Source organism: Poecilia mexicana, unplaced genomic scaffold, assembly GCF_051168715.1.
Source record: "Poecilia mexicana isolate PSO_F unplaced genomic scaffold, ASM5116871v1 scaffold_2, whole genome shotgun sequence".
Classification (NCBI taxonomy): Eukaryota; Metazoa; Chordata; class Actinopteri; order Cyprinodontiformes; family Poeciliidae; genus Poecilia; species Poecilia mexicana.
Window position 1 is genome coordinate 52,665,180 of NW_028263371.1, and position 13,687 is coordinate 52,678,866.

Sequence of the window (13,687 nt, forward strand, 5' to 3'; positions counted from 1 at the left end):
GGATAATAAGCTTAACCTTAAACCTAGTATAACCTCTAACACAAAACCAGTACTTCCTCTCATGTGGATCAGGTTTTGATCCTCAGTTGGTCCTCACACAGGTTCATATATCATTATGGGACCTGTTTACAAACCCTGATTTAATATATAAATCTTCATTCACCAGATATCCTCTCTATAGCACAAAATATGTTCTGTCATAAATGGGCAATCAGCTTCTTCATATGGGGTGCCATGAATGCCTTGGCATGACATGGAAAAACACAAAAAGAGGAAAAAGTGCCTTGAAATTTTTCACACCAGCCTACATTTTGTTACATTATAGCTGCCAAAGCAAGTGGATTTAATTGGGATTGACTTCATTACTGGTCTTTCACATTCCAAAGGGACAATTTTACTTTAAATTTTAAATCAAACTCTGAGATATGTAAACTTTTAAACTTTTCAGAAAAAAAGGTCTGTATTGGAAATGCATGTCTTATATGTACCTGATCTTTATGTTTTTCCATAGAAAGTCCAACTTGGGCCAAAATTCTCCTGATTTTGTGGATTCTGGTGCTTCTCTTTGTTTGTGTGGGTCTTTTACTTTATTTTCGGCAACAGTTTATGTCAAGTAAGTCTCTTTTACAATAGTATCAATGCTAATGTCTAACATGACATTGTTTTGAGAGTTTCCATGAAAGCACTTAATCATTTTATTATTTTCTAATTAAAATATGAATCAAATGTACTGTAAAATCATACAAAATATATTTTTTTCCAATTACTTTTTATTTTCTCTACAGTATATTGTGAAATATTTTAAACAATTATACAAATCTGTGTCTAGCAAATATATACCATAACCTGATTAGTTAGCCTGGACAGCAATTCACCTGCTTAACTCAATAATTTTATTACAGTAGCAGTTCACCCACTGAGTGATGATTATTACAGAATGTGACTATCTTATAAAATAGTGATAAAATAATTTCTACCAATTTAAAAAGTTGGAAGTTTTATTTTAATGCTGTCAGTGCAGCTCATGTTGTTGTTCTCAGTCTACAGGGTGGAGGTGGATTCAGGAGTGGAGTCTGTTCTGCTGCCCTTTAAAACCACAGTCAGTCTGCCTAAAGATGTCAAAGTGACCTGGACAAACGACTCTGGCAGAATCGTCCACATGGATCAGAGGTGTTCATGCAACTCAATAAGGCTTGAAGAGCAATACAGGCTGTACAGAAACAGAACAGAAATGAGGAAAAGATTTCATCTTGGAGACTTCAGTTTGATCTTGAAGAATCCCACAGACAGAGACTCAGACACCTACACCTGCAGCATCACCAACAGCTCGGGAAAAGTCCTGATCAAGAAACAAGTGCTGCTAAATGTCAAAGGTCAGCAGAATAATTACTGGTCACATTTTACGCTTGATAACATATTTATTAAAACTAGGGGAGTTTTATCCTGAGTTACTAATATGAAAGTTAGAATGAGACTGTGTTAAAGAAATATAACATTAACAAAACTAATGCAACAAAGAATAGTATGATGGATGCTATAAAACCAATTATTATTTTAGAACTTTATTAGACATTTAGGAGTCCCAGGATCCAAAACCACTGGTCAGTTCAGGACGGAGTGAAGCTGGTTTCTATCTCCAGCTTTCATTTGGTGAGACGGAGGAACAGCCTAGAAATGTCACAATCACAGGCAGGTGGACCGGTATAACCTGTGTAAAATTAAATATTAGAATAAACTTTCATGTTTCAGTTTAGTTTTTCAAATGCAGGATTACATTTATAAATGTGTACGAAGGTTTATTTGTGGTTTTATTTCAATAATAACTTGTTATAAAACAGTAACTTCTCTTTAATCATATTCTAACTTTCTCCTCTCCTCCATCCAGCTGGTCCTGACTCTCTCATCATATCCATAGACTTTGGTTCAGGATTCAGTGGCTACGCCTTCAATGTTAAACCCAGACAGGAAGGAGGAGAGACCCAGATAAAGAGATGGAGGAATGGACTTGGACTAGACACCCCAAAGACTCCAACCTGCATCCTGTTTGATGAACATGAAGAATTTATGAAGTTTGGTTATGAAGCTAAAACAGCTTTTAATAATATGAGAGGAGGAGAAGCTGAGAAACATTATTTCCTAGAAAGGTTCAAGACGACTGTCCTTAGCAGAGTAAGTAATAAAGATCTGCAGATAAATCTTCTTCTTTCTGGGATCCTATCATGTTTTCTATAAATACACCTGTCTTCTCATTTTGAAACTGTGTTGCTATTATAATTATCTGAATATAGTTTATACTTGAACTCTCCCCTCTTCACAGCTTTCCATCTACTGACATGTAGGTGGAAATTTTAATATCTCAAGCACCAAATGCATGTAAATATGTGTTAATGCATACAGTGAAAAACGTCTTAGCTCTACTGCAGAAGCTAACATCCACAGTTCTTTCTATTTCTGTTATTTCCTGCAGAGGAAAATAAACTCATCTCCTGATTGGCTCCTTTGCAGTTGCCAACCAATAGCGATCCAGTTGGCATTGCACCTTCCCAAACTGCGATTTCTTTGGGATATTTAAACATGAAAGTATAATTTTACCCAAATTACTTGGAATCGCATTCCACAGAAAAATCTAAAACACAGAGTCACAATGTAACAAACTTAACCTTACATATAGCCAGCCTTTTTATATATTTTAAATGTCCTTCTTGTGAGCAAAGCGAGATCAAAGTCAAATTCCTTGTTTGTTTGATAAAACTTGGTAAGCTGATTGCTGAAGCTGATTCTAACTGAATCTGGTTTTCTACATGTTGTTCATGTGGTTTTACTCAGATGACATCATATTGTTCCCTTTTGTCAAAAAGCCAAAAGAGGACAATTGTATTAATTGTAACAGAATATATGGCCTGTGATTATGACAACTTTAGACTTTCAAACATGTTGGATTCATATAATATGAGCTTTTGGACAATCAGTGATTCTGTTTATCTTCAGCAGTTTTTATGATTTTGCTTGAAATTACAGCTTTTGTAACAGAAGCACGAATCCTATAAGCAACATCAGAAAAAAGTTTTCTGACATTAAAACAATCTGACATTGTTTTAGTGTCAGAAACTGACATTAAAACAATGTTTCTATGTGGACTGGTTTAAGTTTTCCATCAGAATTACTGATGGAAAACTGACCTCACCTGGGGATGAATACAAATTAATACAATGAAACTTTTTCCCAGGACCTCAGCAAGCAGACAGTTAAAGTATCCAACAACAAGTCAATGACAACGTTGAAGGTCTTTACAGAAGTTCTGAGGTTCCTGAAGGACGATGCTCTGAAAACCATTAAAGATCCAGAAGGAGGAGAATTCACAGCATCTGACTTCATCTGGGTGCTGACTGTTCCTGAACTCTTGAAGGATTCCACTAAAGAGCTCATAGTGAAATCTGCAGTTCAGGTAACATCATGTTTTTAGAGTCATCATCTCTGAATGTTCATCAGAATCAGACTTCTGGTTTCTCCTCCAGGCTGGTCTTGTAACAGACGCCACTAAAGACAAACTGATGTTTGTTCTGGAGTCAGAAGCAGCTTTGACCTGGTGTTTGAAGCTTCAACCTGATGGTTTCATCACACAGAACCACAGCAGAGACTCACAGGATCAACCTGCAGGAGCAGCAGAACCTGATACCAGCTGGAACGGTACTGAGTGGATCTGTAACGTCTGGCAGACAAACATTCAGAATCAGAATGTTTTAATTATTGTTGTACAGATGCGCAACAAAATTCATTTCAGTACAACACATCCAAAGAGACACAAACAAGTGAAGTTAACAAAGAGAGTTGCCTCTGGCTGCAGCCATTCATTAGGTTAGAAGAAATGACAACATGAAGGATGAGGGGGGAATCATCCTGTACTGTTAGTGGTTACAAAAAAGCCTCTGTATATTGCCAGAAGTATTTGCTCACCTGCTTTGACTCATATACAAGCTTAAGTATGTGAGTGACAACCCATTCCTAATCTGTAGGGTTCAATATAACGTTGGTCCGCCCTTCTGGGAAAGTCGTCCACAAGGTTTAGGAATGTTTATGGGGATTTTTGATCATTCTTCCAGAAGCACATTTCTGAGGTCACACACTGATGTTGGACGAGAAGGTCTGGCTCTCAGTCTTCTCTCTAATTCATCCCAAATGTGTTTTATTGGGTTGAGGTCAGAACTCTGCAGGCCAGTCAAGTTTATCCACAACAGACTTTGTCATCCATGTCTTTACGGACCTTCATGTATCTGTGTTACAGCCTTATTCTAATAGTAACATGATGGTCACTTTGTCAGAGATGTCATTCCTCTGTGGAGAGAGGAGAACTTTCTAGAATGACATCTAGAAGGTTCCATCTCTGCAGCAATCCACCAATCAGGCCTGGATGGTAAAGTGGCCAAACAAATGCAAATCCTTAATAAGAGGCACAAGGCAGAGCATCTGGAGTTTACTCTCATAAGAAACAAGATTCTCTGGTCTAATGAGACAAAGATTGAACTCTTTGGTGTGAATGGCTTCATTTTTGGAGGAAACCAGACATGATTCATTACCAGGCCAGTACCGTCTCTACATTGAAGCATGGTGGTGGCAGCATTAAATGGGGATGGGAACAGAGGAAAAGATGAAGGCAGCAATGCACAGAGACATTCTGGATGAAAATCTGCTCCAGAGGAATCTAGACCTCAGACTGGGCCAATGGGTCAGCAGAACATCCACCCAAGATCTCAGTGGCTTCAGAACCTTTGCCAGAGTCCAGAGTTGAATCTGACTGAACATTTCCAGACATCTGGAAGCTTCATATAAATGTCAGAATTACCACTTGAATAGTCAGATGGTATATCAATAAAGTCAACTGAGGTAAATATTGAACTACATGTAGTTTTTTTCTCAGTAGCTCATATCAGTCACTAAGCGACTCAGAGGATTCAGAAAAACTAGATCTTGTTTGTCTTTGGTAACAAGGCATTTTAATTCACCTTGAAACAGGCTTCATGTGGACACAAATCCATTTCACAACACAAAAAGGCTTTATTATGAGACATAATGTCACAATTTTTAATGCTTTTTTTCCTCTTTCTCTGATTGGTCCAAGGAACCGAGGAACCATCACTGATCTGGAAACTTCTTTTCCAGAGATTTTGAGCATTTCCTTGGATGACAAATAAACAAAAAACCTGATTCTACCTGTGAAAACACTGATCATTGTTCATAGAGCAGCTCAGTGAGGTTTCTGTGTTTCTACAGATCCAGCAGGAGGTCAGGAGGTCGTACAGTTTACTGTGGAACCAGAAGAAACCAAAGTCCTGCTGGAGACCCAAAGAGACGGGAAACGGTACCTTGTTGTCGACTGTGGAGGTAAAAGTTACTCACCGTTATTTAAAGGTTTAAAGACGAGTTTGAAAAATCAGTGTTCACAATAAGAGACCCAATAAATGTATTGAATTGATCTTTTTGATCATTTGCTGAATATGAGTTAAATTGTTCAGTGTTTTCTGATATCTATCATTTAATCTGTTTCATTCTCTTCCTATTTGTCAACAGATTATAGTCACTTCACTGTTCATGACGTCCTGAAAGGAGGAGCCCTGAAGACGCTGCATGAGGCCCCTAAAAATGATCTGGGAGGACAAACTGGAGAGAGAAAATTCAAAGAGTTCCTGAGAGAAACATTTTGTGATGAAGTCTGGGATGAATATGAGCAAAACTTCCCCAGTGAGGTTCAAAATATCATGTTCGATTTTTCTTGTCTCAAACTTTTGGATGAAGATGTTCAGATCAGTTGCCCAGGTAACCTGGTCATGTTGGCTCAGAAACAGAAACAGATTGAAACGTTCTTTGATTCAGTGGAAGGAGCTTCCTGGGATGATGGATCTATCAGGATCTCCAGAGAGAAACTGAGATCTTTCTATGATTTTAGTCTGCAGGGAATCACAGGGAAACTCAGAGAAATATTAGACAAAAATCTCAACATTGGGTTTATTGTGTTAGTGGGAGGATTGGCTGAGAGCCAGATTCTCCGTCAGCACATCACTGATCAGTTTGGACGTCAGTATAAAGTCCTGTGTCCTCTTAGACCCCAGGAAGCGATTCTGAAAGGAGCCGTAGAGCTGGGGAGAAACCCAGAGATGGTGGAGCCTCAGAGGAAACGTCCAGCTTGGTTCAGATGTTGTTCATGAGATTTAATTTTACTTTCTTTAAATATGAATAATTCACACTGTGCATAGTTTGTTTTGTTTGTCTGTGTTACTAATTGATACAATTGTAAAGATTTCCCATGGTCCATCTTTTGCTGTTTTGTACCAGAAACCAATAAATCAGTTCTACAGACTTTAATTTGTAAATTGAATTAAAAATAAAAGTTAATTTTTATTTTACCTGGTTCTCCCTCCTCCCTTCTGTTTGTTGTGGTTTTTATTATTATTTTTATTTTTATTTTTTTTTTGCAGTCGTTTAATTTTTGGTTTAGATGATTAATTTGGACCTGAAAGGTTAAGTATCAACAAGCAGATGTGAATGTTTTAAAACTTAAATTCCCCTGATAGATAAATTAATGTTGCTCCCTTAAGTTTTGTTTTTCTAATGTTATTAATGTGTTGCTTAAATAATTAGAGCTTTAGAAAACTGAGATTTGTTTTTAGCTTCAATTGATTAATAAAACATCTAAAGACGCTTCAGATGGTTTATTGTTCATGTCTTATATTTATGTAGTAGCACATTTACTAAAACTTGCACATGACAATTTGAATAACTGTTTTCTTGTGCTTAATGTGTTTTTGGTTATTAAATATTATTTCATACAAATAAAAATACAGATGAAAATATATAAACCACAGATGAAAACAATGTTCTGTTTTATTTTTAATTCTTATTCCACTCAACATTTCCTGCAGGCAGCAGCTGCAGTAACACATTTAATCACTAGATGGCGCACTGAAACCAGAAAAGATGGAGATGGTTTGGTTTAAGTTGCGCCACATTTAATGACGTCAGAGCCGCTAGAAGTTGAGTCTGAACAGAGACCTTCATCATGGTCTGAGCTCCTCCTCTTCCTCCTGTGACAGACAGAGGAGATCTGAGAGGAGCAGCAGGAGGAAGAGAGTGAGGAAGAGGAGGAGTCCTGCTGCTGAATGAACGGCTTGTTGGAGTGAAGAACAGGATCTGATCAGAGGACTGAAGTTCTCCTCCTGCTGCTGCTTCATCAGGTTCCTCTGCTGCTGCATCAGGTCAGACCTGCTCACTAACTTTCACCTTTAGCTGATTTGACCTCCGACCTCTGAGGTGGGCGGAGTCAGAGCTGCTTTAATGTCTTCATGTCTGAAAACAAGCTGCAGATTATCTCAGCTTCCAGGTCAAAGGTCAGTCTGATGGCCTTTCTGCTGCATGTTCTCCTGATGTTGGTGATGAAATGAAGAGTCTGTTTCAGTTTTCCTGTTTTCTTCTGGCTGCTGCAGAGAAATGGAGATGAAGGATCATCAGTCAGACTGAACTGCTGCAGCCTGTTCAGAGCTGAGATGAGATTCAGTCTCACATGATGGAGAATTATCACCTGGAGGCTCTTTAAATGTGTTTCATCACATTAATGTGTCTCATCTGGCTGTTTGTATCAGAATCTGAGCTGATGACCAGAACCAGATCAGAGCTGGTCACTGATCAGAGTGAGATCAGCAGCTGAAGCTGTTTACAGTCAGACATCATGTATCAACCAGCAGCTTCATCACCTGATGGTTTCCTCCTGATCTCAGACTCTGATCTGCTCTCTGGGAATCAAACGTGTCGTTTCTGTGTGAATCTCTGAGGCTGAATGTGGAACCAGAATCTGAGTCTCTCAGCTGTGAAGGATGTTTGTGAAACGGTCGACTGACAGGAAGGAATCTGCTCTGATTAAAACCTGCAGCATGATGGGAAGTTTTCAGGACAGAAAAGCTTCAGATGAACCTGAGGATGAACTCAGTGCAGCTGATGGAGGTTTTTGTCTTTAATTCATGTTGATCCTCTTCGTCTGAACCATCAGTGTTTATCTCAGTCTGATCTCTGATTGGCTCTTTGGTCTAATTGGAAATGAGGCAGCAGTGATGGAAAATACTAAAATGAAACTGACAGATAAACTCTTGTTTCTAGCAATTTTTAAAATTAGAGAAGCATAAAAATATATTTGAAATTTCCCCAAACTAAAACCTCAAAGCAAATCCATCTTTGTTCTTTAATATATTTTTTCCACTTGGTGAAGGAACAGAAATCTTTGGTCCCTAAACTGGGAATGAAAACATTTAATGAATCGTCCCTCAGCTTTTAAACCAGAAGTTTTGTTTGGTCTTGTGAGCGAAAATTATTTTCCTATCAAATGATTTAATCTTTAGATAAAAATGTTTTGCTGCCCAGAGTTCATGGATTAGATCAGGTTTCTCCAGTTAGCTGAGATTGAAGATGCTCTCTGTGTATTAATAATAACTCCTGTATCCAGAATATAAGATTTTAATCTGTTTTTTACATAATACATGATTTCAATTGGATTTTTCATGGTAAAACTGATCCTTGTGTTAAATATTTTCTCTTATTGATGTTTTTATTTTTTCGTTACTTTGAGTTAAAATCACAGTAAAAACAAACTGGATTTTTATGAAGTCTGGATTACATAATAATGTGGTAAAATCTTGTCTGATTACACATTGATATTATTTTCCTATCAGATTATGGCCTCATTAATATCTGTTCAGAGATGTTTCTCAGGAATCAAAAACAGGATCTGTAGTTCTGTAATTTTAGTACCATCTTTCACCACCAGAGGGAGCTGTCGAAAAGGAAATAAGCCATTCAGGCAACTTGTCAAGATGGCGAACAGGTAAACAAACATTCATTATTTATTTACTGATGTAACTTCTATGTTCATTAAGACTCTCGGTTCTTGATAAGAACTTGTTTTATTATCAGACATCATTACATCAACCCTGCAGCTTTTCTACAGTAAAATATCATCACTGGCTTGAATGAATACAGATCTTCAGCCTGAAATCTGTGGCCATGAAGTCCTTTGAGTGACTGAGGTTCAATAATCTGAACAAGACAGAATGGATTTCTGTTAAAAATATCAATCAGGAGAAATACTGCCATGATACTGCAAACAATTCAAAGGATGTTTTATGGACACATTAGTGGATGTGAGAGTTTATCAAGCTGGGAGATTGAGCTGAATGAGCTGCTGTCTCCTGGTGACCCTTTTTGTTTCCATTTGTTCCAATGTTGGTTCTTTGAAATGTGAACATTTTTGAGAAATATGTCTTCAAGTTATGCCGACTTAGCAACAGATTCTGGGTAAACAAGTAATTGTGCATTTGATTTATATATCAAATACACAGATGGAGCTCTAATTAAGCTCAATCTGTGTTAATTATTTTCCTTTCCTCTGCAGCTGCTCAGCATTATTCTCTGATTAAGCTAATCTGGTGCCAGTGTCATTTTCCACCTTTTCACCAGAATATAAAGTCCTTGATTTTTGTTCTTCTGAATTGGTTCCTGATGTGAAATAACACCATCATTTTCTTCTCTGACCCAGTGTTACGGCCCCTGGCCTCTTGAGGCTGTGCAGGCTCCCTTTTGTTATGCAGGTTCAGCTGTGAGAGCACATCTCCCTGATTGGCTGCCTGAAGGCTGCAGGAAAGCAGCTACACCATTGGACCAGCAGAGGATTGTCAAGCCAATCAGATGTTGATGAGGCCCACCTGCACCATATAAAAGGCTCCTGAGTCAATTCTTCCAGTGGGGCAGCTAGTTGGAAGAGGTTTTGTGAAGCTGTCCCCCTTGTTAGGTGTTTGAACTGCTTTAGGCAGTTTGTTTTGAACCAATTTGTACCTGTTTGTTCTGCTGAGTAGCTTGACTGCTTCAGATTGTTTTGCCAAGCTAGAAGCTTGTTTGGGAGGCTTGGTACTCCCTTTGTGTGTGTTTTTTTTTCTTCCCCTTTCTCCCCTTTTGGGTTATTTCGAGTTTACGTTGAATTGACTTGTGTGGACATTTTGTAACTTTAATTTGCACCTGACATTCTTGAGTTTGTTAATCCCTCTTGTTTTGCATTAATTGGGGTTAAATTATATTGTATTGTGAAACTTTCTTTTGCAATAAATCATTTTACATTCCACTTGTTACTCTGGACACATTTTATGTTGCAGCCCCTGGACCCCTAGACCTTGGGGGTGTAACACCCAGAATCAGAATAGTTTTATTTGCCAAGATTGTGTGCACAGACAGGGAATCTGACTTTGGTTTTTAAGCAGTAATACTCTGCAGTGTAGATTATTACTGTAGTTTTAGAGGAAATAAAACGAGGATAAACACACATTATGTACAGGTTGAGCAGCCAGTTTGATTTCTCATTCTCTAAAGTTTTTGCTCTTTATTAAAAACTTTCACTTGGCTCTCATCAAAACTGAACTTTGATCCTGGTAAAACTTTATAAACCGCTCCTGTTGTTTGGTATGTTGAGAGTTGGATCAAATGCAAACAGGAACACAAAGAATATTTAATGAAAAAACTGAAAACTTATAGAACACAAGGAGAAAAGGACATGGAGCTCAGGCAGAGTAATAAGAGGAATCAGACAAAAACAATAAGAACCAGATAGTTTATGTAATGGGTTGAGAAATAAAAACGACATTAAATGCAGGTGATTTAATGGGGATTATGAAGAGCTTTGAATGAAACCAAACAAGCAGGGAAGATGAATAATTAAACCAAGTGAAGCCATAAACTAAACCAAGAGAAAATTAACACCGATCCACAGTAACTAAATCTAAATACACAAAGACCAAAAGACAAGAATAAACTAAGAAACTAACCACAAAAAATTAACTAATATGGAAAAACCTTAAAGACAATAATGAACACAAATAACTGTAGACAGCAAGAACATAGAAGCATAATTAAATAACTAAATCATCAAATCCAAAATAAAAATCCAAACCTGAACACCCAACCAATCACATAGAAACTCCCAATAATCAACACCTTCAAGAGCTTAAAGAGACACACCCCTTCATTATTCTGGGAAGAGAATAAACATTAACTAGACCAACTAAATAGGAAACATTTTCTTTTCACAAAAGTTAGGAAACTGAACATTTAGTTTTTTATTAAAGCAAAAGAATGAGACGATTTCAGCTCTACTGTGTTTTGTTCTTTTTTAGTTTGCTTTATTTAAAATTTCTGTATTTAATTTGTAACTTTTCTCAGGTGAAATAGAAAGTGAAATTGTTTCCATACTTATACAACATTTTATGACTGACATTTTATTACCTGGCCTTTGATCTCTTGCAGAGTAAAACTTTAGATTTCTGTTTGTTCTCTCTGTGAAGTCGTGTCATTGAGTTTCAGGGATGTGGCAGATTTGGACATGTAGGAAAATGGAGCTGTTTGTCGTGTTTCTGTTCCTTCTTTATGGTAAGATCTTTGTCTTCTTTCCAAGGTGAAATTTATGAAGCTGATCTTCATTTATTTCCCTTCTTCACACTCAGTAAAGTCATTACTTGCTGCCTTTCTCTGCTCCACTTACTTAAAAAATGTAGAATCTGTTTTCAGCCAGACAAATCGATGTCAAGAGATCAGGCCTCATTCTGAACAATAAATCTACATTTTGATGCACAGTTTCATTTGCATCTCAAACTTGCACTTCAAACTATTTTACATCCACATCAGCACAGTTGTGATATAACAGCTTAGTTGTACAATAGAAAGTTCACTATTTCTGGTATTTTGATTTTCATTTCCAGAAACTCACCTGAGGGTAAAATGTGTTTTACAGAACCGTAATGAAGGAGATTCATCAAACTGCCTTATAAATTTAATCATGTTTTTCTATAGACAACATTCACCCTGGAGGACTTTTGAAAACACCTTCAGTTTCCAGAGTCTGCAGCCAAATTGTCTAACATGCAGTGGATTTAATGTTATTTAGTGTCCAATAATTATTCTGATAGTTTTTCTGTTATGATCTGCTGGTGTTGGTTTTTTTCTGTTGTGATAATTTGTGGTTTACAAGGTTTTGTAGTTTTTGTAGTTTACTTCCTTTGTGTCATTTAATTTTATTTTTCTTCCCTTCTCTGGATATTGATTCAGACTTGTCTTGTTTTTGCTTTGCCATCATTATGAGTTTTTTCTTTCCTTTATTCCTTTTTGATTACATTTCTCTGCTTTTGGTCCTGCTACAAACTTTCTTAATATTCATCTGTTCTGTTAAAAATGTGGATCTCTGTTTTATTTCAGTTTGAAATAAATCATCGTGTAATGAGCAGACAGACAAATTTCTATAATTATCACCTGCACCATTACCAATTAGTTACATATATTTAACCAGTTTGTTGGTTGACTATCTGCTTATTTTTGGCTGTACATTATGTGATTCCATTGTGGACAATAACTCAGCAGTGACTTCAGACCAAATCTTCTCAAAGGATCAAGAGAAAAGATCCCCACGACATCAACAGAGTTTCTTTCCTGAAACTCTCCTTCTTGTTTCTGAAACCAGAGTAACTTTATCAACTCAATCCTTTTTTTCTTTGGTTATTAAAGTTTTTATTGTTTCAAAACACATACATATAAATACATAATCCCTCTCAACCCTCCTCACACCCTCACAAAACAAAAACCACAAACAAAGCAAGACAACCAGGTCAGCACATGTCAAATCAATGAAAGTTTCACAGATTAAATATCCTCAATGTTGGCAGAAACAACCACATTAAACAGAAGTAGTCACTCGTCAGTATTTTCCAAAGCAGCAGTTCATCAAAGGAGTTTATTTGTCCCAGTATTGCAGGAGAGGAAACAGTTCCAGGATTTGTTGAAGTTTTCTGTCATTATTTATCTTGGCCAGCATTTCTTCATATATTTCCACTATTTCCAACATTAAATCCAACCAGCTTTTAACATTCGGAACAGTTGAAGATGCCAAGGTCTGAGGATTATTCTGGCAGCCGTGACCGTCCCACCTGCACCTCAGTGCTTTGGTGTTTTAATATATTGATATATTATGATCTTTAGATCATAATAATCAAACTTACAGAAGGTCTGAAATATTTCATTCTGTTTAATGAATCTATATTAGTGTCACTTTCTGAAACAAGAGACAAAATGTTATTTTTTCAATAAATTTTAATTTTTTGAGATGCACCTGAATATAGTGTCACATTCGAGGTTAAATATATAGAATAAATACTTTTAAAAAATTATTTATTCAAGTTAATATGTTCACTTTTTCCTCATGTCTTGAAGAATAAATGCCAGAACAGTTGTGCTGCCATCTCCCCTCACACCCTCCAACCACTGAGTTAAAAACAGGATCAACTTATTTCTGCAGTGAGTCTTTAAATATCAGAGAAAAGTTAAAAGTTAACTGTTTCTTCATCAGAGCTGATTTTTCAGAGCCTCAATCATCTGTAAAAATGCTTCTGATTAACAATAATTACCTGAACTCCTCTGCTGATGCAGAGTCTGTATTTCCTACAGCCAGGCATCACAGCAACAAAATCACCCAGTTAACAAAATTATCATTTTTTCTCTTGAGTTTAAACAAATCTTAGTCTAGAAACGTTATTTCCTGTTTGATCACATCTAATAAATACTTTTTCAAGGCGGTTTCAGGAAGATCCTGTAGAGTTGATCTCAGGTCAGGGTTTGG

The 13,687-nt window shown here is 36.9% G+C and overlaps 1 protein-coding gene across 1 annotated transcript; it reads left to right on the plus strand.

Annotated features, from left to right (window-relative positions):
- The first annotated feature begins 1,009 nt into the window (after positions 1–1,009).
- Positions 1,010–6,396, plus strand: LOC106912978 (heat shock 70 kDa protein 12A-like). Its single transcript, XM_088002650.1, has 6 exons — positions 1,010–1,373; positions 1,886–2,169; positions 3,227–3,445; positions 3,516–3,687; positions 5,269–5,379; positions 5,566–6,396. Exons 1-6 carry the CDS (start codon positions 1,025–1,027, stop codon positions 6,198–6,200), a joined length of 1,770 nt encoding a protein of 589 aa, XP_087858776.1. The 5' UTR covers positions 1,010–1,024; the 3' UTR covers positions 6,201–6,396.
- Positions 6,397–13,687: the final 7,291 nt, after the last annotated feature.

Coding starts and splice junctions, on each gene's coding strand:
- LOC106912978 (XM_088002650.1), top strand. CDS start 1,025: ATGTTGTTGTTCTCAGTCTACAGGGTGGAGGTGGATTCAGGAGTGGAG. Junction 3,446..3,515: donor TAGTGAAATCTGCAGTTCAG/GTAACATCATGT, acceptor TTTCTCCTCCAG/GCTGGTCTTGTAACAGACGC. Junction 3,688..5,268: donor ACCTGATACCAGCTGGAACG/GTACTGAGTGGA, acceptor GTGTTTCTACAG/ATCCAGCAGGAGGTCAGGAG.